The following is a 27,543-nucleotide window of genomic DNA, read 5'->3' as shown; positions in this document are numbered from 1 at the left end:
TCTGCATCGATCCCTGCAGGGTTTGTTTACTTGCTCTGGATCGACCACGTGCTTACAATGCGGCCACGCATGCGCTCTATTGTGTTGGCGTTTGGCACGTGTCTCTTTCGGTGACGCGCACAGCCAAAAACAACCATCGGCACCGCGGGCGCGCGTTTACCAGCCTGGCCTCGAGTTGATTGGCTGTACATGTGAAGCCCCGCCCTCCCCTGCTGTGGATTGGTGGAGTGACGATTCGTCTTCTCACCGATTGGCTGCTATTTGTAGCCCAGGCTGTGTAGCTAGGCTACTGATGCTTTCATGGACCACTCGAAAGAAGTTTAAGTTGGTGTAAAGAAAATGGTGCATTGTTAAACAGTGTAAAAGCAGCTTGACGTGTTACGGAAAATGTTTTTAGATTTATTTCCTGTTTCATGTTATTTTAGATGAGCTTTAGAGCAGCTTGGTAGGATGTCATGTCTTTAAAAGGATGACAGGAGCTGTTAATGAAAGCTTCTAAAACCAACACGGAAGGTTTTGTGTATTTTAAAAAAATATCTTTATGTAAAACTTTAAAATATGTTTTAATTTGATTTCTGAGTAGTATGTTGTTGTGTGTCTGAGTTTCTTTGCCCTAAAAGCTTCTTGGCTCCAGCTGGGGGCATGTTAAGACATGTTTCACCTTCATTTTCCTGCCTGACAGTCATTTGTCCTGCAGGCCCTGAAGGCAGCGCTAAAAGATGGAATAAAACACCACTTTTTCTGGTCAAGTTTCACACCACACATCCAGCCGCTCACCCGCTAAGCGCTGTGTCGCTGTCGTGCGTGGGTTTGTGCATTATTCAGAGCGCGCTGCGCATCACGGAGCCGCTCACAGCTTCAGTATAAATAAGGCCGCGGACGGGACGGCTCGGTCTGTCCGGGAGAGCTGAGGGTACAGAGGTGAAACCTGCTGCTCCATCATGCACTCAGTCTGATGGGAGTCCACAGTCGGACCGGGCCCACGGAGAAATCCCGCAGGTTTCACGGTGCAGGCGCAGAGCGTGGACGTGGTGGGATACTTTGTAAATGGCCGCGGCCTGTATGGGACGGTGAAGGTGTCTTCATGTGTTTTTATATCTGATAGTTCATACTGGCACCCAGACTTCTGCAGCTGCAGCGAAGGAACCGACTTCTTCACCGGAGTGTTGTTGGTTTCCGACGGGGGCACGGCGCAGTGTTTGTGGGGTGAGTGCAGAGCCAGTGACCTGCTGGAGGACGTGTGTGTGTGTGTGTGTGTGTCAGGTTGATGTTTTTGCCTGCTGTCACTTTAATGACCTGCTTACAGCCGCTTTGCAGTTTGAGCTTCGTGTTGCGTTCAGGAGCTTAAAACCCTGCATAATGTTATGCGTCCTTCTCTGCCATCATCATCCTCATCATCAGCTGTGCGTCTTGTTTGGCTGCAGGTCTCGGTCAGTTTTTTTTTTGGAGGGGTGGAGGTGGAGGTGATGGTGGTGGGGGGTTATAGTGCCACGTGAACAGGCGACAAAAACCCAGCGATAGGACGCGCTCGCACACCTCTGGAGGAAGCTGCGGTGTTTACATGCATCCTCCTCTTCCTCCTCTTCCTCTTCAGGGTGAAGCAACGTCTGAGGCTTTCGAGGTGTTGCAACATGACGCTGCTGCGTGTCCATAGTTTGTAATGTACATGTGTAACAACACGAACAGATCCTGCAGCGTTGCTGTTGTTGTTGCTGTTGTTGTTGTTGTTGTTGTTTGTGTGAGGGCAGGTCCATTTAAATTCAGGCATTATTGATGGCATCTTATAACAGATGTGACACAATCAGGAGGAGGATGAGGAGGATGATGAAGGCTGCTTTGTCTGCTTTTTTCTATAAAAACAACAATTGTATAACAAATTAAGTGAGACAGCAGCAGAGCTGTCCGTAGTTGAGTCTATAACAGCCTCATAACAACACATGATCACAATAATAAACATAATCAGCTAATTATACAAACCCAGCATGAAACACCGGCAGTAGTTAAAGTGTTAATATTTATACAAACAACGTGACTCCGCTGCTTATGAAGGCAGATCTTCATAAACAAACGAACGATCAGACAAAGGTTCATTTTCTCATCTTGTATTTATTTACACATCCGGGTATCCGCGCGCTCCCTCCTCCCTTCAGTGGCGCGTTCAGGCCGCATGGGAAATCTTCCTTTTTCAGTAATAACAAAACAACAACACGGATTGTCTTCGAACCACGTGATTCAGCGCTGCTGGTGTGTTGCCGTTGTGTTTATTTATGAACAGACGGAACAATGCAGGCAGGTATTTAACCCCCGTTTAACCATTTAAAACGTCTTTATCAGCACGGTTTAATGAAAACATGACATGTAGGCTGTTATTATTGAGTCCGGTGTGTCCAGCCACGACTTAATACTCTTTACTGCCCCCCCCCCCCCAGACACACACACACACACTTGAAAAAACACACAAAACTGATAAAAATACACAACTACAACTGATACATAAACTTATAAATTAATCACTTAATAATCAATACGATCAATTATTGTTGTTTTAAGGGGGGGTTAATAAATAAATAATGTAATGCTTCAATAAGCTGCCCACTGTACTCTGAGTTTGTAAAAAAAAAACACGTTCCTTTTCATCTGGTTTCCATTTTTCCCACGGGAGCCTGAAGGCAGCGCGGCCAGCCATTGGTCAGCCTGGCTGTTAATCAGAGCGCCCTCTCCCTCCCACGTGGTGACGTTTCCGTACCAAAGTAACCAGGCCAGTCCATTACGCACACAAAAGACACAACAAAGCCCGAGCTGGGAAAATGAGAGCGGTCAGCACTTAAAGGACACAAACACCAGCTCCCGGCCGGCGGCGGCACTCATGGACCAGAGACCCGGAGCAGCCCGACCCCTCATTTAACCGCAGACAGGCAGAAGGACAGGAGAGCAGGCAGGCAGGCAGCGCTGCGCTCTGATCCAGGTGGTGAGTACAGCACCGCGCTGTTTACCGTATAAAACATCCACCGAGCACAGGGCAGCAGGTTTCGGTGTCGTGCTGGATTCATAGTCCGCGTCGAGCTGGGAAATAAGAACACGAGGCTCAGACAGCGGAGCGACCCTGTTGCACTGAGCTGACGTCGAGCTCTTTGTTGGACACAAGCACGTTTAGACGGAAAGGAGGAAGAGGAGGCAGCGAGAGGGCTGAGGAAGAGCTGTCCATGTCAGGAGCCCCTTAACACGCACGCTGTGTTGTTGTTGTTGTTGTTGTTGTTGTTCTTGTCGTCGTGTGGAGTGATGAGCAGCCAGTCTTTGTCTGCACGCTCTTCCTGTCCGTGGTTACCAGGACGCGCTGCTGCTGCTGCTTCTTTGTTGTCACTCTGAGGATCAGCTGTTCGCTGCTTTACCTGCTCCATCAGCTGTTCCTCTGTTTATCCCTAAAATAAACATTTAGTAATAAAAATAAACACATTCAATGAGACACGATGAAACAAAAGAGACACACATTCTACCGATGGAAGTAATCCGGCAGCTGTCAGCTGATACAACAACAACAAACAAACAAAGAAGCTGAGATCACAAACAAACAGCTGTTTGTCCATATTTGGCATGAAAGTTGTTGAAATGTTTGATATTGATCTGTGTGTGTGTGTGTGTGTGTGTCACTGGGGTTGGACTGGGCTAATTCAGAGAGGGGATTTCGTCCTTTTCATGCAGGGATTACACTCAGACACCTGTGCAGAGAGTTCAGTATGTTAATGTAAATATGGCTGGTCTGGGGCCACTGGGTGACATGACACAGCCATGTAGGAGTGTGTGTGTGTGTGTGTGTCTCTCTCTCTCTGTGTCTCTCTCTCTCTGTGTCTCTGTCTGTGTCTCTGTGTGTGTGTGTGTGTCTCTCTCTCTCTCTCAGTGTCTTTGTGTCTGTCTGTGTGTGTGTGTGTGTGTCTCTCTCTCTCTCTCTCTCTCTCTCTGTGTGTGTGTCTCTCTCTCTCTCTCTGTGTGTGTGTGTGTGTGTGTCTCTCTGTGTCTGTGTGTGTCTCTCTCTCTCTCTCTGTCTCTCTCTCTGTGTGTGTGTGTGTGTGTGTGTGTGTGTCTCTCTCTGTGTGTGTGTGTGTGTCTCCGTGCGCCTCACGTCACGGCTGCTTCCTGTCGAGCTGCGGAAGCTCCTTTGTTTTCTCGTCTGGCTGCTGGCTTCTGTCTCGGCGCTGCTCTTCCTGTTGCAGCTCACCGAGCTCCGCTGGAAACTTCCAGAGCCGCTGAAGCTGCTGCTGATTGTGTTTCACTCTCTGAGCTGCAGGATTATTGCTTTGCTTTGTTCTGCTTTACAAGGTGCAACCATTGTTGTGCACTGACACACACACACACAAACAGAGCTGGTTACTGTGGACAACAGGGCAGCATGTCTCCCCTCCCCACGTCAAACTAACCACAGATGCACATGTGACACTGGGTTAGAAGTGTGTGAATCTGTGTTTCTCACAGGAGTTTGTTGTCTGGTTGTAAATAGGAGAAGTGAGAGCAGCCATGGTTTTTACAGATCAACAGCTCGACCTGGCTATTTTTAACCAGCAGCACAGCCACAAGGCTTCACACTGGAGACACCAATCTGTAGTCATGTTGTCAAATGCTAATTAGCATAATAGTTTGCAGCGTCGGGTATGCTAGTTAAATCCATGTAAAACTCTTAAAAGATATGTTTAGATGTGTTTACCATGCTCCAATACATTGTTTACTTATGTCATCCAATGCTAACTAGCATAGCAGCTCACTACTTCAGGTATGTTGTGTGTATTGTACGGAGATCTAGTTAAAACTATTCAAAATGTCAACTTCTTGTGTCATATTTGTCGACCATTTGTCCAACACAGCAGTATAAACTGTTGGCTTTATGTAACATGACTAAAAAAAAACCTGAATAAATCTTTACAAATTAAACATTTATTGTTTTGGCACCTTTTGATATTTAAAACAGACACACAAACAAAACTATAATAATATTCATTTGACATCGCAGCCTAAATAAAAAGACAGAGAGGTGTAAAAGTGTTGTGCAGCAGGTCTTCATTCAGCCACCTGCAGAGATGCTGTTGGTCAGCCACGCGGCCATTGTGTCTTGTCTTCATTGTCTTGTGGACCGTTCTCGTCGGCCCTGTGTATGAACGGAGCTGCAGGCCTGCTGAGTTCACACTATGATCGTGCTCCACTGAGGACACAAAGACGTGCAAACAGCTTGTGCACAGGTTGGACTGTAAAGGTGGCGAACCGGCTCGACCCCGAGGCGTCCTCCCCGACAGTCAAACAGTCGTGTTGACTCTCAGAAGTGTTAGAATAACAAACTGATGCTAATGATAAAACAAAATAAAAGCAAATAACTTTATTTGCTGATGTTAGTATGTAAACAACACTAGACAGTTGTGAGTAGGGCTGCAACGAGTATTTGAGAAATATCCGAGGGCAAAATGCATCGACAACTAATTTAGTATTCGATGACTCGTTAGTCATTGAGAATGAATCTCTGGCAGCCTTTTGGGTGCAAGAGGTTCCGGGTTCGAAACTCGGGTGCGACACACGCAGACAGTTTTGGCCCCGGTCGTGGATTGAAGCATTGATAAAGCAGCGGTCCAAAGCAGGCGTATTAGCTGCAGCCGTATTTATGGGAAAACTTACGTGTGATCCGATTACTCGAATAATCGCAAAAAAAAATAAATAGTCGCTTGTTGTTGCAGCCCTAGTGGTGAGCCATGTTACTGCTAGCTGGTGAACGGAATCGGTTGAGCCAATAGGAGCCTCTGTTTCCACTTTATTGGTTTGTGTTTGTCGGATAATCTGTCGGATAAGCGTTTGGTGAGGCTAGCTGGCTAGGATTAGCATGTTAGTCCTGGCAGCTGGTCTGGGTAGTTTGTCCTCTAGTGCAAGCATAGGATGTCGAGTACAGTTTACCAAATGGCCACAGGTGGCGCTGTTGACATTTGGTCCTGACAGTAGAGGCTTTTTAATGCAGACGGATGTTTGGAGCGACTCAGATCAGCTTGTTTCTGCTGCACACCGAGCTGGACGTTTAGGTGTTCTGCTGCTCCTCCTGTCATAAAATGAATATAATCTGTTGTGTTACAATAAGTTACATCACCACACGGCCACGTGGAGCACATGCGATTGTAATCACATAATAGGTGATTGTAATCAAATGATTGCTTCAGCGAATGAGGTTTTTTTTTTTTATTGGAAATACAATCAGGATCATGAGTGCTAAAAATAGTGAGGAGTGAAACGTGCCTCTCACCATATCTCTGTCCCTTTCTCTCCCCCCCCGCAGGTTTGATTTTCTCCCGTGGTGTCTGTGTGGAGCGTGCCACACACCCACTCCACAACAACGACGGCTTTTGCTTGCATCTTCCAGTGTTTCTTCTGTCAGCAAGTCCAGCAGAGCTGCAACTCTTCCAGTGCCAGCCCTGACACCAGCGAGGAGCCCTGCCCCACTGACATGGTAAAGATGACCAAGTCTAAGACCTTCCAGGCTTACCTGCCCTCCTGCCACCGCACCTACAGCTGCATCCACTGCCGGGCGCACCTGGCCAACCACGACGAGCTCATCTCAAAGGTACGGCGTCCCATGATTTCAGCTGGTCTGTCTGTATTTGTGTACATGAAAAGGCCGCTCAGGGGGGGGGTGTTTGCACTGGTCTCACACATGTGGTGCCAAGGTCAGCCACAGGGTAATAATACCTACATGAGCCTGAAATAACCTCCTGGGCTGTGAGCGCTGGCTCGTTCTCTGGTACTATAAATACAGATCTATAACCTATAACTGCAGCAGAGCGGACACATGTAGGTTACTGTCACACAGCAGGCAGCACAGAACGCTGAGGCAGCACCTCTCCTCATAAACAGGTGGGAAGACAGGAAGTTTGATCTTTCAGATGGTTCCTAAATGCACCATGAGAGCCGTGTTTGCTCTGTGTCCATGCAGCGTTCAGGCTAATCAGAATAAAGTCGGATCATTCATGGACTCCAGGTCTGATATGTTGGCTTCTCAGCTGCTCCGTCCGTCCGTCATCATTTAGCAGCTCTGCTCGTCACTGTGAGGAGCAGACTGACTCTTATCAGTCAGGATGTGGCATGAAAACCTCTCATCTGGAGGTCGGAGTGACGGCCGTGTCACCTTCTGTGTGACACTGACACAGCCATACATTTGACTCAGCAGTGACTTGGGTGTTGATTGGATGCTCACCTGTCAGACTGCACCTCTAAGGTTTGTTGCATCTGTGTTTTATTTCTGCTGTAAATTCGCAGAGGCTGAGACGACAGCTGACGCTGCTATCACAGACAGAGGAGCTGGACGCTCTGTTTGAAGCCGTCGCTGCTGTTTTAGCTCCTTTCACTGGGTCCTACTAAATAAAAAGAGCAGCTATCACAGACTTATGGCGTCTGGTCCACTGTAGTCTATTAGATCACTGTGAAACACAAGGCGCTGGCCCTGACGTGGTTAGGTTGGGGGGGGTGCGCGATTGGACGTCAGTGATCATCTCCTGGAATAAAACACACTCTGCTTTAGCAAAGGAGAACCTGGCCCTGAGAACAGGAAGTCATCGTGACTCCTCTGCTGCTTTCACACACATCAGCTCACAATGATCAACTTAATCCAGAGAGAGACACAAACAGTCCCGTCACACTGCAGGATGCTGAAGGTTCAGCATGAAGGTGTGCTGCCAGGTCAGGTCTGAACCTGAGAGCGAGCTGCACCTCTGGCAGGATAAGTCGGCAGTGAGTGAAGTCTCTGACCCCTCAGGTGAACCGGGGCTGAAGCCACAGTGACCTTTCAGTTCTAATAAGAGAGTGACGGCGCTGCCTGTGGGTCGGCCTCTCACCACGCAGTAAGCTGATTATTCAAATGGCAAAGATGATCAAACTGTGCGGACGCCCTCTCTGTTGGCCTCCTGCAGCTCAGAGACTTGGACGCTCAGAGTCGGTCAGTGCGAGCGGGAAGACGAGCTGCAGCAGCAGGCTGATCAGAGGACGCTCAGTCTGAACACAACAAGATTCCTGCAGCTATTCATGTTTAAAGGCCGTCATACATCATGAATGTGATGCTGCTTCAGCCGGAAGCACCACACTCAACCTGTCACACACCTCAGCAGAGGGACGCTGCTTTATAGGAGCTCCAATAGGAAATTAAACTGTGGCAGTAAAGTAGAAAACACATAAAAGTTGAACAGACGTCCCTCAGGATGAAAACAAGAAAAAACAGGAAGTGTCTGACACTGTCTCTTATTTTAACCCTTCTTTTGCTTTCTGTTTGATTCACATCCTCGTTCACAAACAGGAAGTTCAACAGTATAAAGCGTCACTTGCAACATGAACTGCACACAGCTGCCTCCATTCATTTAGTTATATTCTGTAACGGAACAACAGAACGAACTGAGGAGTGTTTGCCTCAACGTGTCCAAAAAGTCAGACCATGAAGCCTTCATATGGAATTATTTTTACCCAGCAGCTTCTTCCGATCTACATCACTCCACCATGTTTTGTACTCGTCACTGCATGTCATAGTTATCAACCATAGACAGTAGGTGTCATCTGATGCCAGCGTCTGGGTCCTCCTAAACTCCTGGTTGATCTGAGTACAGGCAAAGAAGTGCAGTTTCAGCAGTGAACACAGTCAGAGTCAGGATGCTCTGTGAGGACAGACCTGTGTGTGTGTCTGAGATCATCATGGAGGCTTGAAGCTCCGCCTCTCAGCAGCATCTCCTCCTTGTCTTGTTACGAGCTGCTGTGGGTCAGATAATAAGACAAAAGGCCGGCGTGGAAACGTGTGAAAGGTGTCACGCCTGTGTGTGTGTTTGTCTGATCGTAGAGTCACACTGCGTTGTGTTTGCAGAGGCTCCTCATGTTTGGAGCAGGAATGCTGGAGAACCAGCAGCACCAGACGCCTCAAACTGGAACCATGAAGCAGAGCTGAGAGGTGTGTGGCTCACAGGGACATGTGGTGAAGCTAAACTGTGCTGTGGGGCAGCAGCACGCCTCAGATGCAGCGAGTCTGCCCGAAACTGAAGAAGACCAGCCCATCAAACAACATGCCAGCCCACCACTGAATCATCCAGCTGCAAAGCTTCAGTTCAGGCAGCAGGTCTGACCAAAAGGACTCTCAGTCTCTGTCTGTTCCTGCAGCCTCATGGGAAATGTAGTCCACATGTGTCGCTCCTCTGGATCACAGAAACATGAGGATTGATTAATGATCAGAACATGAAAAATACAGAGAAGGAAATGTGAATATGTCTGGTTCACATGTTAACATTGATTCAGATCATAGCTCCTGATGATGTGTTCCTCTTGTTTCTCCGTCACACCCCGTGTGTGTGTGTGTGTGTGTGTGTTCGGTCGTCCGCGGCAGCAGCATCACCGGCCCTCAGCATCAAGCCTTCTAAGCCGATTATGTTACTTAGGAGAAGATGACACCGTGGTCTGGTGTTTTCCACTGCGTGCTGCCAAGCGCCGCTCGCCTGCTCCACCTTTGATTTTGATGCCATATGAAAGCGCTGCGCTCCTGTACCCTGTTACTAATTATTAAGTGTTTTTAAAATGTGCCCGGACTATAAAAATGAGAAGACAACAAAGGGAGGTGCTGCAGGAGCTGCAGGTTTCCTGCCAGTTTGACTGAGCCAGGTATAAAAAAAAAACCTGTTTCCCCTCCCTGAGCTTATGCCCTGAGCCTTCCAGGCATGCCAGCCGGCGGGCGAAGATGCAGAGATGGAGCAGGCCGAAAGAGAGGATTAACCTGAGCACATGGGCCAGAAGGAAGTATGGCAGGCGCAGTGGCCCTCCTCCTCCTCCTCCTTCCCTGTTAACTAAACCACTAAACTAAATCCAGGAAGCTGAATGAAGACGGTGACGTTTTGCAGACATCATTCAGGCTGTGCAGTTCACAACAACACCTTGAATCCATCTGAGGTACCAGTCCTTATCACCTGCTGCCAGCTCGTGTCTAAGCTCATGTGTATTTACAAGCAAATTAAACATGATCAGTTCATCAGTGTTGCAAGGGTTACATCTGAACTTTGAAGTGAAGACACTCATGTTAGCCTAAATCTTAGCATCTTGGCTGCATCTTGCTAATATTAGCCTACGTGTAATCCAACAGGATCAGGTTTACTGCTGTTCATACTGTGGCTGTGAGCTCGGCAGGCTAATTTACTAGCTCATAGCACACCTTTCAAGCACATTTCTCCTGTGAGCTAATTAGCCGGGCAAGTATCTGAGCACATTGTGTACTGTATGGTAGATAAGAGTGGAGCGCTTATGTTTGTAGCAACCAGACATACTGTTACGTATGGATTCCTTAAGCTGTAAACACACCGGCAGTGTGTGAAGTTTAGCAGCTAGCTCGAGACAACAACATTCACTGAGCAGGTTTTATTGGCGTCAACAGTGTGGCTCAGTATCAGACGTGACATGTGTTGTTATTGTCATCCTGAGCATGCCGCCTCTTTTCAACATGGCTGTCGGCTCATATTGTGATCAGATATGGGTCATGTTGTGGAGCAGATACAACCCTGAAATCAGAGCAGCAGCTGGGAGCAGCGCGTGCGGGCCTGCAGTGTGGACGTGCGGCCCTGGAGCAGGCCGATGCAGCCTGCATACTGAGGAGGAGGAGGAGGAGGAGGCTGAGTGTTTTATTCAGCACCTTGGCTTCATCCCACCCATCATCAGGCTGATGGAAGCCCCGACTAATGGATTGATCACACTTTTTATTTCTCACCATCAACAGACGAGGCTCTTTTCCTCTCCTCTAGCTGGACGTTTGCCAGGAGACCGACTGTTAACATGTGACTGCGGTGAAAGTGACAGAAAAGTCCATTTAATGCCGCCATCCTTTCTTTTATGTCGTAATTAAACCAAGTGTATTCCACAGCAGCAGGGTTTTATTAAACTGCTGCCGGGCCACGTCGCCTCTTTGGTTAAAAACCCAATAAATATTAAATAGATTTTAACTTCAGCGGATCTCCCAGCTCGCCCTGCAGCACCAGGGAGAATGAACATGTTAATCATTACACATGCTAAACATGGGTGTTAATCATAATGAGCACATTATTACCACTGTGCCGGTGGAGCCGGACGCACCGGCGTGAGGGAGGGGGCAGCCGAACAAGCTGTCAGAACATGTCCTGACACGGAGAAGTCTTTAACACTTCCTGTTCTCTTGTCCAGAGGTCAGTGGCACACGGTGGACAAATGGACAAAGCTTGTGTGACGTCACCTGCAGGTTTGAATCCCTGTTGGAGGCCCTGACCGACGCCATGTTGGCAGTTTCACAGTCCGTGGACATGTTAACATGGGAGTCTATGGGGACTGACTCTTCTTTTGGAGCCAGGCTGCATTTGTAGAAATCTGGAAGGTCGGTGGTTCGATCCCCCGCTCTGGCTGCAGGCCAATGTGTCCTTGGGCAAGACACTTAACCCTAAGTTGCTCCCAGTGGTTGCACCATTGGTGTTTGAATGTGTGTGTGCGTGTGTGCGAAAGGGGGAAATGTGAAGCGCTTTGAGTACCCGAGTAGGTAGAACAGCGCTATATAAGTACAGACTAGCATTAGCATCATCACTTGATGATGGTGCTGGTCCAATATGAGACACAGTATTCACTAGAAAACAAACCAACAGCATTGTTTTGTGTGTTTATATAAGTATAAAGAGGCCCATACTTCCAGGATGTGATCAGGTTTATTCCATCATCCATAAATAAACCTCAGCTGCATCAGCTCAGACCTGAGCCCTTTTCATTACCTTAAATGTGATCTATAAAATATTAGATATGTAATCCTTAGTGCTGCACCTGAATAGAGCTTTGTGGTTTAACGAGATGGGTTTAAGTTGGAGCTGAAGCCTCACCTACAGCAGCCGGCGTCTGTTGAGACAGATGGTAACGGTCGACCTCAGCAGGTTGGTTAATAGCTTCAAGTTAATCTTTTTTCTCTCATTTATGGTTTAAAGGCCTAATATCTGAACTCAGATGCAGCCTCGGCCCGCGGCTGCAGGATTTGTGTGTGTTCTGTGCGCCCGGCTGAAGGAGCAGGTTTCTCTGTGTGAGGTATTGTTCCCTTCAGTCCCGCGTGGTCAAGAGGATTCAGGGATTTTAAGATTTGCTTTGTAGAATTCATTTCTTGGGAACAAGTGCAATTGCAGCAGCTTAAGGAAACGAGCTCGGTAACCGCGCTCCTGTGGGCTCATGTTTTATTAAGCAGCAGCAGGAGTTCCTGCGGCCTGCATCTGACTCTGCTGCTGCTCTGCTCGTTATATATTTAAAAAAAAACAAGGATGCTGCCGGTCCTCTGATAGGATTGTTGGATTGTTGGGAGGACTGCAGGGCTCTAGTGGCGTCCCAGAATCTGTTGTTCTGCCGTCTGCATCCATGAAATATGATCCACATGTTTTTTTTTGACCAATCTTTTAGGATTATCTGCTGCTAATGTTTTAACGGAGTGAAGCTCGCAACAGCTCGGGCGGAGAAACAACTCACAAAGTAAAAATAGACTGTGGGAAACAGATAAGGGCAGCGGGAGCCGGAGCCGTCAGTGGTTAGCCGATGTCTGAGCCAGAGCGAAGCACAGATATGACACCCAGCTCTTGTCACATGGAGTAACCCCTCCACCCCCTTCCTGGCCCTGAACACTGTCAAGAGGACTTGTTGTCGACTCCACAGGGGCCGACCTAGTTACCTCTTGCAGCTAAAGGTCACATGTCCTGTGGTTGTGTCTCTGTGTGTCTCTGTGTGTGTGTGCAGGGTTCAGTCAAACACAAACAGTGAACTTGTGGATGTCACAGTGAGACATCAGCACCTACAGAGCAGAGATGGTTGTTGGTGTCAGGCCAGTTACAGAGCGTCCCCACAGAGCCTGACTGGTGGTGGAGGTGGTGGTGGTGGTGGTCAGCGAAGGAGGCAGCTGGTGCTCCTATTAGGCGGTATTAGCGCAGCGCCCTGAACCACAGCAACAAGCGTATCTGCCCGCACTCATTTGCAATGGAAAGAGCAAAGCCGATTGGGGCCGAGGATGACGAGGCCGCGGGATAGAAGTCTGGCAGACTGTCATCACCCACTGTGACGGCTTTACAGCTCTCTGTTTACATTACTGCACAGTAACCTCATGCGGCGGGCAGACGGCAAGTCTGTTCTATTTAACCTCTCGTATGTTTTTATGTTCATGTTACAACTGAATGGAGATGTGTTGTTTCTAAAAGAGCTGACATCTTTGGAGATTTTCTCTTTTAGACCAACACAGTGATTTCAAAACTTAAAAATCTTCCTGATTTTGAAATCAAACCCACAGAACACAGCAGCTGAGGCTCCACCAGCAGAAATCCAGGTTTTATTCAGCACATAAACAAACATTCTCATGCATCCTAAACTAAATCAGACCTGTTTCAGGAGGATAAAACATGTTTTATTTCTCAGTATATAAACCCACATAAAGAAGCCAGAAGCCTCAAGGATGCCGACAAATCTAGCACAGCAGTGTTTGTGTAGAGGAGCAGCATCTATTCAGGCTGTTATGTTCATTTAATCACACTCTTCAAACCCACCAGACTCCATTAACAGAAACATTTAACCTCGCAGAACACAGGAGCTGCTCGGCTGTTTGCGATGCCTTCGTGCTGATTCTGGCCTGTTTCAGGTTCATAAAGGATGCTGTGCTTTGTACACACTCATGTAAAGAAGGGACACTGTTCAACATGCCTCGACGATGCACACAAATGGAGACTTAGACTGAGAGCCGCCATCATTGCGGATTCTCTCATTTAGTGACAGCTGGGATGTGTGGAGCCATTAAACGTGTGTCTGTTCATTAACATTTCATCCAGAGAGGTCCTCCGTCAGCTGCAGTAATTACTGAATATGTGTTTAAGGTTGCAGGAGGGAACTTTATGTAATCTAATGGGTTTATTCTCACCCAGGTTCCCAGAAACTAAATCATCTGAGTGGACGTGCTGCTGCTGCTGCTGCTGCTGCTGCTGGTGGTGAACATCTCTGATGTTTACGAGTTCAGGCTTTTCTGAGCCTCATTTTAATTCTTACCTCCAGCCAGTGTGTGTGTGTGTGTGTGTGTGTGTGTGTGAAGCTAGACAAGGTGGAAGAACAAGTATGCAGAGCAGTTAGTGGGAGAGAAGCAGCCCGGGGCGTCGGTTGCTGACATTCCTGCGCTCAGCGCTGTGCTGTGTGTCTTTAATGCCAGCTAACAGCTTTGCTCTCTCTCTTTCTTTGTGTTTCAGTCATTTCAGGGCAGCCAGGGCCGAGCGTACCTGTTCAATTCAGTGTAAGTATGAGCCTCACACCTCCACCCTCACCCCACCTGTCTGAAAAGTTTGACCGAATATGTAGCTGCACACAGTCACATGAGTGTGTTTGCACTCAAAAAAAAAAAACACACGTCAGTCATCACCACAGAGCTTAATTAACCCATTACCTCCTACATTAGCTGGATGCCTCTTAGCTTTGGAGGTCTTGGTTCCTCAAGTGGCCACTTTAGGAACTGCAGTTCAGGACAGGCCGCTTCATGTAGGTGAATGAAACATCTGTCAGTCAATGTTGTGTGAGCTAACTTTGATCAAACGCCATCTTTTCTTTTTTGGGATTTTTTTTTTATCCTTGTTGACTGGAAACATCAACTTCTCTTTAAACCCAAGAACAACCTTCAGCAGTTTGTTTCTTGCTGAGCTTGAACTGGGCTCTCAGACTTAATGAACCACACAGAAGCCTCCGTCCCTGCCTGCCCTCAGGGGCCCCTGTGCAACAGCGAGTCTGGATTACATTGTTCTCACCTGGCACAATGACTCGATTGAAAGAAGCACTCTACAGGCCGGAGAGTGCGGGTAAATCGCTCCAAACATGGCGGATGTGAAAGCACTCCAAACCTGGTGAACAGCGCTCGCTCTGCTCTGCAGATGAGAAGACTTTTAGGCACAAATGGCTGTGTTCAGAGGAAAAAGGGATCTTTATTCCTGCATCTACAGGCTGCTCAGAAACAGATAATAATTGTTTTAAAACCCATTGATGAATTTATTTGCAGGACTGACTGCAGTGGCTTTTGTCCAGCACATACATGTTTTTTTAACCACTTCCTGTCCTCATTACAGGGTGAATGTTGGCTGCGGACCAGCGGAGGAGCGGGTACTCCTCACAGGTTTACATGCTGTGGCTGACATCTACTGTGAAAACTGTAAAACCACGCTGGGCTGGAAATACGTGAGTCAGACGCTCCTGAAATTGTGTCTTGTTTGTAGTGTCACGCTCACTTTTCCTGTTTTTTGGGGGGGGAGAATTGTGAAAGAAACATGGCCGCTGCAGACAGCGCCTTCACCCGCTGTCCCTGCCTGACACCAGCTCACACAGCTCATATAAAATCCACCAAAACATCCAAAAATAAGCTACAAAGTCCACAATGAGTTAGGAAAAATGCCGAATATGGGGTTTTCTTTTGTCTTTAAACTTTCACCTCTTTCTTTTTTGGATTTTTTTGGCTTCCAAGCCGACAAATGATGCTACTTGAAATGAAAAACAGTCGCTCTGATTAAAGCATGGCTCATTAAAGCCCCGGTGACGGCATGTTTTTTGTCTCTAATGTTTGTGTTTGGGCTCAGAGATGGAGCGCTCTGTGGTATCCTAGCGTGCAGGATAATTACAGTGCCGAAAGGTTGGCTGCAGACAGCCAGGCTGGTACCTCCGAGAGTCTACAGTGATTAAATGTCAGGCCGTTTTTGAAGAGGCTTGTACCGGTAATTGTGTGAAAGGACTATAGGAGGGTGTAAAATAACTGAACAAAGTGTAAGACAGGGGACTCACTTAAAGCCACTCCTTCAGTGACAGAAACAATTAGAGGTGCTCAGAAACGGCCCTGCGAGCTGAGAGGAGGCAGGAGCTCGGTGACATCATCACTTCATGATGCCAGTCCAGAGGCGTGCAGTATGTTGTTAGGCAGCGACGAGACGTTTAACTTAAAACACCTGCAGCCTCACAGACTGAAACGATGCGATACACACAGGTTAGTCTCGCCCGTCAGTCCCGTCTCCCAGCCGTCCTCAGCGAGCGCCGTTTGCTTTGTTGTCAGAGGAAATGATCTGGAAGTGGCTTAAATCACCACAGGAAAGCACAGCAGCTCCGTTATTATCTGTAACACACTGCCAACATGCACGTTCTCACTGTAACGATCATTAGCTCTCAGTGTGTTTTTTTTATAGTCGCTGTAGGCTATAGACAGTATAAGCTGTCGGATGCGGCAGAGAAGAAAATATAATGATTATAATCTGTGATAAACACAACAGAAGCTCCCGTGCTGAGTGACAGTTATTCACAGCGTCATGTCTGCAGAGCGGCCTGTGTGTGATAAGATGATCTGAACCTGATGCTAACGGTGTGTTTCCTCCGCCCTTGACAGGAGCATGCGTTCGAGAGCAGTCAAAAGTACAAAGAGGGAAAGTTCATCATCGAGCTGGCTCACATGATCAAGGACAACGGATGGGAGTGACGCTCCGGCGCTCCGTGTTTTTTTTTTTTTTTCTGACCTTGGAATGCTCTTTATTGAACTGCGTGGAGTGACAACCATCGACCACATGAGCCCTCTCCACCACCCCCCCACCCCCTTACTACTTCCCTTTAAAAAAAAGAGCACCCCTCCACCCCTCCCCCACCACCTAGTCGCCTCCTCCTTCACGTGCACACACACACATGCCCACCTGCTCATCGTGAACAAACAGGAAGTGGAGCAGCACGTCACAGGAGTCCTGTTGTGTGTGTGTGTGTCCTCCTTCGCAGGAGCTCCGGGGGCTTTTGGGTTTCACCCACCCCACCCCACCCCCTCCAACCTGATCCGCCCACCTCACCCACCGTCCGCCCCACCGAAGCACGCTTTACAAGTGATCGTGGTGATATGGCGGGCCACTGTGGGGACAAAAGGAGAGAGACTTGAGTGAAAGGACATTTGCTTCTTGTGTTTTTTATTTGGCTTGGGTTTGGTTTGACGGCAGATGGATGTTACTGGTTAGCATTTGATTTCCCTGTCACCTTTTTATTTGTGTTGTTTTATTTTTAGCTGATAGCTGAAGCATGCTTTTCTTTGCTAATGTCCAAAATCCAGTAATCAGGGATGGGTGAGGAGCAGAGAGGGGGGGGGGGGGTAGTCACAGATATGTAGCATCTTGCTTTTATTATTTAAAGAATGGGACTGCAGTAACCTGGGATTTTAATACCTGATGTTTTTTCTTCTCTTTTCCTTTTTATTCCCCCTTCTGAAACATTTCAGCACCCAAAACCCAAAAAGCATTGAAAGCAGCACCTCCGGTAGTGTTTGTTCGACATAAATGGATCTACACTAAATACACACACATATATAAATATATATATGAATATTTGTAGTGTTTGGCTAATTGCGATTGTGGCTGGTCCCATTTTCAGCAGTATCATGAGGAATGAGTAGTTTCTAGAAAGGGGAACCCGACATCCACACGTCACCATGGAGCATTATGGCATCATCTAGTAATGAAGACACACACACATATGAATATAAACACACATGATGATGGTGATTACATATCCACCAATACTATGAAAATGTTCGTAGTACGTAGCTATTGGAACATGGTTTCTATATTTGCTGTCATGCACATATGTATATATGCATATTATTGTGTGTATATATGCATCGTGTGTGTGTGTGCGTGCTCATGCATCACACGATGGCATACTTGAACGACCTGGTTTGCACTTTGCGGAGGCCGCAGGTTCACATCGGTTTAGAGGCAAACGCTTTGTTTACGGCTACGTCGCTCATGTTTTTCTGTCGCAGGATTCCCGCTTTTGTAGGTCCTTTTGCACTTTACGTCTCTCTCTCTCCCCCCCTCAGAGCGTATGAATCGTCTCTTTGTGGACGTCTTTCTGGGATTTGCCTCTAAGCCGTATGAATCTTGTGCCTCTTCAAAAACATGGACGGCCTCCCCTCTTATCTTTGTTTTTCTGTTGTGCAGTGCATAACTCTTAAAAAAACAAAAACGAAAAAAAAACCTTCATGTAAACCGATGTGTCTTCCCCACCCTCCCCCCTCTTCCTCCTCTTCCTCCTCTTCCTCCTCCTCCTCCTCCTCCTCCCTACCTTCTGATTCAGACTCTCATTCTTCCACATAGAGCTCTGCCCTGCTTTTATTTGGATATCAGAGTATACATACATACATGCATATATTTTCTACGCTGCAAAAACAAAAACAAAATCAGAACAGATGGATATTTTATTTCTCAGCAGAGAGGAAAAGGTTTGGATTATATATATACGCTCGTGGGAGCAGGTGGGACAGGAGAGGTTTAAATAAAAAATCAGCAGTGATTGATTACTTTGCCGGCAAGGTCAGTCAGATCACACGACCTTTTATCCTAAAAACTATGACAATGCAAACCCTTAATAGTTAGCAGTGATACCTTACTTGAAAATATAAATACAAAAACAGCTGATTTATTGGCCCGTGTTACAGTTTTTGTACATAAAGTAACATATTTAAGGTTTTATACGTATTTCTACTGGGTTAGTTCTTTTACTTCCCCAACTTGAAGCACTTTTGTTCACTGTACCTCTGGCTGTGTGTCTGTATGTGTGTGTGCACACATGCATGTGCTTCAGCCCACATGCACGCCTGCACACCAAAAGTGAATGTTTACTTTCTTTTCTTCTGTTTTACTTATTTTAGTTTTATTTTTTTGGTTGTTTTTCTTTCGCAGCTGTCTCTCCCGGTGATCTGTGAGGCGGAGAGCCAGGTTAGTCCGTTTGGAAGTGATTTATCCCCGTTTTTTGTTTTGTTTTCTGTTAGCTTGTTTATTTAGCTTGTGTGGTGAGAGCCCGTTAGAGGGCCGGTGTTTAGGTCTCTGCTGAGCCATGTAGACGTTAAAAAAGGGCGAGCTGGAATCTCCCACCATGTCACGAGGGAGAGCCTTTACCAAGACCCTGTCGCCACCACAGTCAGTGTCTCCTGTATAGAGGGCTTTTTCTTTCAGGTGATGAAACACAGCCTGCGGCAGCCATGTTGGAGGTCCTTAGTCTTTGGCAGCACTGGCTGTGAAGATCTGATTGTATTTATTGTTGTGCTGGTTTTGATCAGCTACGAGTTGCTACATCCCAGTTTTTGGTGCTGGACTCTGAAATTTAAAGGCTGTCCTGTTGTAAAGACGCCTTCAAATGCAGCCTTGACATCATGACCTGATCTTTAACATGCGGTGCGTTCAGGCTCCGCGTCTTGGCCTTGAATCCTTAAAAATGTTCACTCATATCACAGTAAAGGTGCAGTTTTTGTCCTTCGAAAGCTGCTGATATGGAGCACCTGAATGCACCACGACACACTGATCAATACTTTTCCCACACTCTCCTCAGAGACCAGCACTGGGAGCTAAATTTAGAGACAATTCCACAAACAGCTTTTCCCTCCTGTTAACGCTGTCACTGCCAGTTTCTGTCCAAACAGACCTCCAAGATGGCGGCTGCGGCGTTTGCCAGGTGATTTCTGACCCAACTGCAGAGCCAACGTACTCTCCCTTCGACCGTTTAAAGCAAACAAAAAGCAGTTGCCAGTGTCACCACACCAGTCTGTACCAAATAAGAGGCAGGTTCTATCAAATGCATCAGTGTCAGCGGGGGGCAGGCAGGAAGCTGGGCGGGCGGGCGGGTGGTGGGGGGCATGTGGCGTGGGGTTCCCGTCGTCGTCGTCTCCTGACTGTTAAACCAAAGTCAGACGTGTGACATTGTGTTTCTGTAGAATGTGTTGATTCTCTGAACAGCGTCAGAGCAGCCTGGATGACACATGTAGATACTTGCTGCTGAAAACTGTTTACTTTTTATTGTTGCTCTGTTTTTACCGTGACACTGGCCGCCTCCTTTTTGAGCTCTGTTACTGTCTACCTGAAAGGTTCAGAGGCAGGATGGCTGTACACGGGGAAGGACTGCACAGGTTCTTTTCTTAGGACTGTTAAACTACAGTTTAAGGTCTAAAGCATGTTGTATTTATAATGGCTATATGTCGTGCCTGTTTTATTATTATTATGATTTTTTTTCCCTAAATTTAAAAACAAATATTATATGCTTTTTATTTGACTCCATTGCTTTGCATTCTGTCTTAGTAAAGCCATGTCACATGTCTGTTTTCACTCTAATGTAAACTATCAGATATCACAATAAATTTTCAATGGCATTAAGTGTTGGATGGTCTGAGGTCGTCTGTTTGAGGGAGGAACAAACAAACCAACACGTGATGCTTCGCAGCCTGATAAACATCTGTCTGGGATGCAGGAGGAGGAGGAATGTCTATGATGGGTTCCAGTGGTCGACCCTGGTTAATGATTCTGTGTTTGAACAACTCACACACAGAGAGCTTCCTGTTCCATAAACTGACCTTAAAAAGCTTTCATATTTCCTCCCACACGTCAGCGAGCATCAAGGGGAGGAGGTCTGTCAGTTCACCAAATGATGATGATGATGATTTGCTTTGCTGAGATGATGTAGGAAATATGTTTGATATTTATAAGACTGCTAATGTTCACTTTATATTTTTATTGAGCGTGTCGGCTGCTTCTCACTTTAACCGCTGGTTGAATTCTAATTCCTGATTCCGGTTTCCGTGGTGTTTTTGTGGCTGTAAACATGGTCAATTCTGCTTTAAAGTTTGCCTTTTTAACATGATGCTCACAACATGCAGCCCCCAGAGGCCGTGGAGGGAACTGCACTTCGTTCATTATAGGTGTGTATGTTCACAGGTGGAGTGACTGGCCTGTGATCTGTGTGTAATGACCCTTTAAAGTGAGTCTCTGTAACGGAGACATCTGAGGCTGTGTGAGATCTGAAGATCTGTGTGTCTGCTTCTTTCAGACGATGTGACCCGCTGCAGTGCAGCTAATAAACACATGAGTCATTTCTGAAGCACAGGCCGCACATTCGCTGTATGGGCTGGAGTTGCTATGGCAGTACTTAGATAAGTATTCTCCGCGCAGCGCTCTCCGTTCGTCTCTGATGCTGATGCCCACACAGCCCCGTGTTTTGATGTCCTTGAGGTGGCTGGCTTGTCTTCAAGCACAAAGCCGCCTGTCAGCCTCTAATTTATCTCACCCCCCCACCTCCCTCTTAAAGCTGCAGCAGATACTTATTCATCAACAGTCTGAGTTACCTCCTCCTGATGGATCGCAGCCACTTTTATTTCACTTAAATTCCACAATTTAGAGCCAGGTATTCTCCACTGGACTTTTAAGAAACCTTCAGTCATAGCTTCAGTATGAATCCTGGTTTTGACGTCTCCTCTGGATCTTCATGCAGGTCACAGATGGCTGAGTGCTGGATGCTTTTATCCAGAGCATCGAGTGCTACTTTTACTGCATACATATTTCAGAGCGGCAGGCCCAGTGTGAATCTAATCTAACCTTTACTGTGTAAGGGCTGTTCCCTGTGAGCAGAGAGGCAGCGGCGGTGGTGATGGAGGGGAGCTGGGACAGTGATAGCTGCAGATAGACAGGATGTAGTTGGATGTAGTGGTGTTGGCTGTTTATGTCGTTGTGTGTTATTCCCATGCTCACACTCCTCATGTCTCCTGACCTCCATCTTCTTCTTCTTCTTCTTCTTCTTCTTCTTCTTCTTCTTCTTCTTCCTCCACTGGAGGTGTGTGTGTGTGTGTGTGTGTGTGTGTGTGTGTGTGTGTGTGTGTGTTTTTTTTCTTATACTTTAATGATCCAGCAAATTGCTTAAGGCTGCCAGCAAGTAGCGCCACACACCAGTGAGTGGTGGGTAAAGTGCCTTGCCCAAGGACACACAACAATGACTAGAGAGGAGTTGGGATTGAACCACCAACCTTTTTGGTTATTGGACAACCCTGCTCTACCACTGTGTGTGTGTGTGTGTGTGTGTGTCATCCGGTGCTTGAACGACCAGATCGTCTGCTTCCCTTTGTTCACACTCCCTCAGCTCAGACAGGAAGCAGACAGATAAGGATAAACAGCAGCGTGTGGTGAGGGAAGCAGGAAGAATGAGCGGTAAACAGACAAGCTGGATTATTTTAATGTCACAATGAAGTCGATTCACTATTTAACAGAAACAACAGCATTCCCTCCTTACATAAAGCCTGCTGGAGGCTTTATCGTAGAAAGACAGAACTACACTTTGGCTGATGTGTTTTTATGCCTCTTGTTGTACTGCACAGGTTATGTGTTTGGTTTGCCTGTTTGTAGCCATGGTTGTGAAGCTGTGTGCTTGCTGTGATGGTTTGGTGCAGATGTTATTAGATTTGAGGTTTTAACCACGTGCATCTTCAGAAACATGAGGCTGAGGAGAAACTGGAAAAGTCTTTAATTTGACAGAACATAATTGCTGCTCTCACATGTTGCGCCCCCTCTGTGTGTGATATTAGCTTTCCAGTCCCCTCCCTTTGACTTGTTGCTCTTGTCACTTCATTATCTCCTCCGATTCTTTGCTTTTTTTTGTTTTTGCCACCCACCCTTCCCTCCCACTCAGCTGGAAGTGGCCGCCCTGGGTTGCAGGCCTCACAGCAGGCTCCCATGACTGGAAGCTTTAATGCTGCTGCTATTTCAAGCCCTCTGATGTCATCTGAAGGAGGGGCCGGCCCTCTCATGCCCAGAGCGGTGAGTCACAACCAGAGGAAAAAAGAGAGAGAGAGAGAGAGAGAGAGAGAGGGGTTCATCCAAACAGCAGCGCTGCACTGTTTGTTGTTTGTCACCTGAGAAAAGTGACACTCAGTAGCCACATAATGGGGTAAATGGGCCAGTCTGTGAATGCAAACACATCATAATCCTTCTACAGCAGAACAATTATGTGTTTTTTTAATTGTTTTTTTTTTCGATAAGATAATTGGTAATATTTGACTTTTTTAAAATACTTTATCTGTTTTATGGTACATTGTTTAGATTTTTTTTTACCTTTATTATTATTATCTGGTTTCAGTAAACAGACAAAGGCATTAACACTTTCTGTTCACATTCCTTTTTGTATTTCTATCTAACAAAACAAGCGTCTTTGCTTTTGCATCTGCCTCCAAATTACATTAGTGGAATCGTCACAGGCAGAAAAACAGACACACGAGCTGGAGGAGATGTTGTTTTTCTCCTGTCTCCCTGAGTGATGTCATCCCCATTCAGACCCAGCCTACACAAAGTCATGGAGAGGCGCTCAGCATCCACTGTTGCCATAGCTACAGCACTGCACCTGCCGTACTCCCCCCTCAGCCGAAGCGTCAGCCAGTCGTTGGTCAGCATGTGTGGGACTGACAGTCACGCTGTCCAATGGGAGAGGCGGTGAGTGATGTCATTGGCAGGATGGGGCTGCAGACCTGAACGCACAGAGTGTCAGAGATCTTCTGCTGACGCACCAACTTAACAAGGGGGAGGCCATCACATTTGTAACAGGTGAAGCTGGGGGTCTGAGGTGGTTTACAGCCGCCCACAGCTGCTACCAGGCCACTTTTGGCACTTTAGTCATGATGTGTGGCTTTTTCTGGGCCAAAAATATTTCAGAACTGCGACGACTGAGGTCCAAGCTTCAAACAGCAGAATGGAGAAAAAAATGGAGAACATTCTGCGCAATGTTTTCATAACCTTCCTATTAAAGGGGCTTCATGAGATGCTAACGTCACTGTTGGTTTACAAAAACACCATTTCTATTATATATAAAGCAGCTAAAACGCTAATTTTTGTGGGGCCATTTTTGTCCACCTCCGATACAAACAAGCCCATTCTGAACCTCTGCTTTGATCGGCTCAGTTATTATCCTGGTCAGGAAACAGTGATTTATCTTCAAGCAGACAACACAGGACGCACCGACCTGTTCCTCTGATTACTGCCATCTTCCTGCAATAATCATTTTGTTTGATCCTGAGTCATGTCAGTGATGTGTTGAAGCATTTTGATAGAAGCTCTCAGGAGCTATTCTGATCAATCCGAACACTATCTGGTCACAAAGAAAGAAGAATCAGTGAAGATGTTTGGAAAAGCAGCTTTTTAACTTCGTTTCCTTTCATGTTGTGCCTTGAAAGCCCTTAAATTACCACACACACACACACACACACACACCACTAAGTAAGCCTAAGTCTTTGCTGCTTAGCAACACAAAAAGAAAGCGTCCAGAGTTTGTTTACTGTTTGGGATTTTGAGAAAAAGTACAGTGGGATTCACAAGAAAGCAGCTTGGAACAAAGGAGAGCACAGGTAGAGCTTCCTGTCTGTGATGCAGCACAGCTTAGCTTTATCTGAGCCTGATACACACATGAAGAGATGCTTCATGTGAACTCAAAGTCCTGCAGCAGGCAGACACATGTCTGTCAGCCCCACCCCTTTAGGAGACCAGCAGAGGGATGAGCACCATCACCAATATTGGATCCATCCATCCATCCAACCGTCCATCCGTCCGTCCGTCCGTCCGTCCGTCCGTCCGTCCGTCCATCCATCCAACCGTCCATCCATCCAACCGTCCATCCATCTGTCCGTCCATCCATCCATCCATCCATCCAACCGTCCGTCCGTCCGTCCGTCCATCCATCCATCCAACCGTCCATCCATCTGTCCGTCCGTCTGCCCGTCCATCCATCCATCCATCCATCCGTCCGTCCGTCCGTCCGTCCATCCATCCATCCATCCATCCATTCATCCCTCCAACCGTCCGTCCAACCATCCATCTGTCCATCCATCCATCCATCCATCCATCCATCCAACCATCCATCCATCCGTCCGTCCGTCCGTCCGTCCGTCCATCCATCCATCCAACCGTCCGTCCATCCATCCATCCATCCATCCATCCATCTTCCTCCACTTATCTGGGGTCAGGTCACAGGGCAGTCACCTCAGCAGGGAAACCCAGACCTCTCTCTCCTCAGCTTCTTGTGGAGAATACTCAGACCATCACAGTCCAGCTGAGTATTATAATCCCACCACAGAGTCCTGGATCTTCCTGGAGCCTAATGGTCGGAACACCTCACTGTCCAGGGGGCATCCTAACTACTTCTGCTGGCTCCTCTCAACATGGAGCAGCAGACATTTGTCCAAGAAGTCCAACCACCCTGTGGCGGAAACTCCCTTTGATCATTTGTCGTCATGATCTTTTTCCTTTGGTCACTACTTACAGCCGTTGGCCATCGATGACGGTAGAAACATACCAAAGCTTGGTGTGGGGTCTGCAACGATGCAGCAATTAATCTGGTCACCAAACTGGACCTCTTTGAGCTCTTAGCTGCACCAAGAATGCGATGTGAACTGCTGGTATGACACATGACAACACGTTCACGCTGCGTTCGTGTGCGTTTCCACATGTCGCATCACCAGGGTTCATGAGAAGCAGTGAGCTACATGTGGGTCATGGAGGCTTTTCCTGTGTCTGAGTCTGACATTTCTCTCTGCACTGCGTAACATCATAAATGTTTTAGATTGAAAAACTACAGCTCAGATAAACTCCTCGCCCTCTGCAGCGCTGCAGGGAGGACGGCAGTCACAGATTACCTCCGTTTCCAGATGATTCATTTCCTCATCTTAAAAAGTAACAAGTGATCTCTATTCCTCGCTGTGAAGCGGTCACTGCGTGTAAAATGGATGTCAGCCCTGTGAAATGAAAGCAGACAGACAGCTGATGGTTGTAATTTAGAAGAGGGGAGATATAAAGAAAAGGGCCTTAACGCTGGTGCTGACAGCCAGCCCCTCAGGGGCCACAAGGACTGGAGGCTTTTGGATATTTGGGATCAATGCACAATGCTACATCAAAATGCTGCTGACTTCATAACTAGTGTTTCATTTGGTTCTTGTTATGATCCTGATGGTGTTTGTCGCCATGGCTGTACAGTGTTTATGTTTATTTCTGAGATAAAGTTAGAGATAAAGATATAGAGATAAATATGAGATAAATATTTTAACATGTAATTCAAAGGACATTCACTAACTTCTGAAGCCTACCTCCAAGTGGCCACTTTTGGAATTACAGCTTTTTTTTCTTCTACGCCCAAAAAACAGTCGGGTAATTTTAAACCCAACCCTGGATTAAATATGGACGAACCAAATGAATTATTGAATGTTGTTTTATGAATAACAGAAGTCTGTAGACTGTAAATAAATGTGGACAAACATTCTGTGCCGTCACTCCATTTGGGTCTCAGTGAAAAGGTTCTGGATGACACATGAGTCTACCTAAACACCTGGTTCATCCAAATATGGGCAAAGAGTCTGCGCCACCTGTCAACTGAAGCAGTGATGCAGCAAATCATGCAAAATTTAATTCAGTGAGTGAGTTATAAATGAACAGCTGTCAGAGAACTTCATCAACACAGACCAGGCTGTAATCATGTTTATGTTTACTGTAAAGTTGAACATTTTAACGTAAAGATCTCACTTTTGGAACAAGTCTCCAAATGGCCACTTCTGGAACTGCAGTTTTTGACATTGCTGTGCTTATCTCTCAGCCTCAGAGGTTACTAAAGGTTATTAAATATACTGACACTGCTCTGTGAGGCTGGAAAAATGTCCACTGTGAGGATCTGAGAGACTTTGATGAGGACGAGTGAAGCTGCGACAGAATCGTGGTGCATAAGTGCATAAGGTAGTGTGTGTGTGTGTGTTGTTTACCTGGGGAGGAGGGTGCAGCAGGATGCAGTATGGGCAGAGAGTGAGTGGGTGGAGGCTCTGTGATGCTCGGCGTTCAGCTGAAAACCTCCTTTCTAACATTCATGTGGAGGTTCTAATAACTGATTGGCTGCATGGAGCCAGTGTGAGTTAAAAAAAATTGGTGTGATATTCCTCGAAAATCTGTACAAGGATGCCGAGCGAGTCAAGAAGCTGCCTGCTGAGTGACTCTGCACAACATTCGCTCTCTTTCCTCCTCTGCAGCATCTCTGCTGATGCTCTTCTTTATTCTCAATGGTCGACATGAGAATACGACTGTACATACAAGTGCGAATAATATCTGCTCTGTTTTTATTACTGTGCTGGAGAGCAGGGAGATGACTCCATAAAGACTGTGTCCTTTTTTTTTAAGGAGATAAAAGGGGACAAATGATGAAGTGTCCTCTATAACAACTGTGCACAGACTGTGCAGCTGTTAGTCACAGCTGCTGCTGCACATTTTACTGACAAGTTGTTATTTTTAAACCAGAGTTTAGAACAGATTGAACACCTTACCCTGAAATAAAATGAGCTTCAGAGGTGCTGGTTGAGTGTTTCTAGCATTTATGCTAAGCTAAAATACCCTGATGTTTGACTCCCAGTCTGTGTGATCTGTCTCCAGGTTGTCTCCAGCAGACTTCAGTCAGGTTTGGAGGGGTCTTTTCTGACTGTGAATGCAGATATGATGGAAATGAAATGTAATTAACTTAATAAACTGATAAAATGTAAAAATAAATGCAGCTGCTTTGAACACAGCAATCAGAAAATAGCATTTAAAGCATAATAAAACTCAATAATTGATCCTTTAAAGTCTTCTTCTTCCTGTTTTTATAGGATAGGTCCGAGCTACAGCCGGTGCTGCTGCTGATCAGTCCTTGATGAACCGATCACCAGCAGGTGTGCAGACCTGAACG

General features: G+C 46.7%; 1 protein-coding gene across 4 annotated transcripts; it reads left to right on the top strand.

Annotated features, from left to right (window-relative positions):
* The first annotated feature begins 768 nt into the window (after positions 1-768).
* On the top strand, positions 769-19,633 carry ypel1 (yippee-like 1). Of its 4 annotated transcripts, none has more exons than XM_028413647.1 (6): positions 769-1,007; positions 1,106-1,206; positions 6,299-6,583; positions 14,241-14,284; positions 15,105-15,213; positions 16,403-19,633. In XM_028413647.1, exons 3-6 carry the CDS (start codon positions 6,467-6,469, stop codon positions 16,490-16,492), a joined length of 360 nt encoding a protein of 119 aa, XP_028269448.1. In that variant the 5' UTR covers positions 769-1,007; positions 1,106-1,206; positions 6,299-6,466; the 3' UTR covers positions 16,493-19,633. The 4 variants fall into 4 exon arrangements, with proteins under 4 accessions (XP_028269448.1, XP_028269447.1, XP_028269446.1 ...); XM_028413646.1 differs by having other exon boundaries at positions 769-1,031; XM_028413645.1 differs by having other exon boundaries at positions 769-1,206.
* Positions 19,634-27,543: the final 7,910 nt, after the last annotated feature.

The sequence above is a fragment of the Parambassis ranga genome, chromosome 9, assembly GCF_900634625.1.
Source record: "Parambassis ranga chromosome 9, fParRan2.1, whole genome shotgun sequence".
Lineage (NCBI taxonomy): Eukaryota > Metazoa > Chordata > Actinopteri > Ambassidae > Parambassis > Parambassis ranga.
This window is presented reverse-complemented; position numbering and strand designations above follow the sequence as displayed.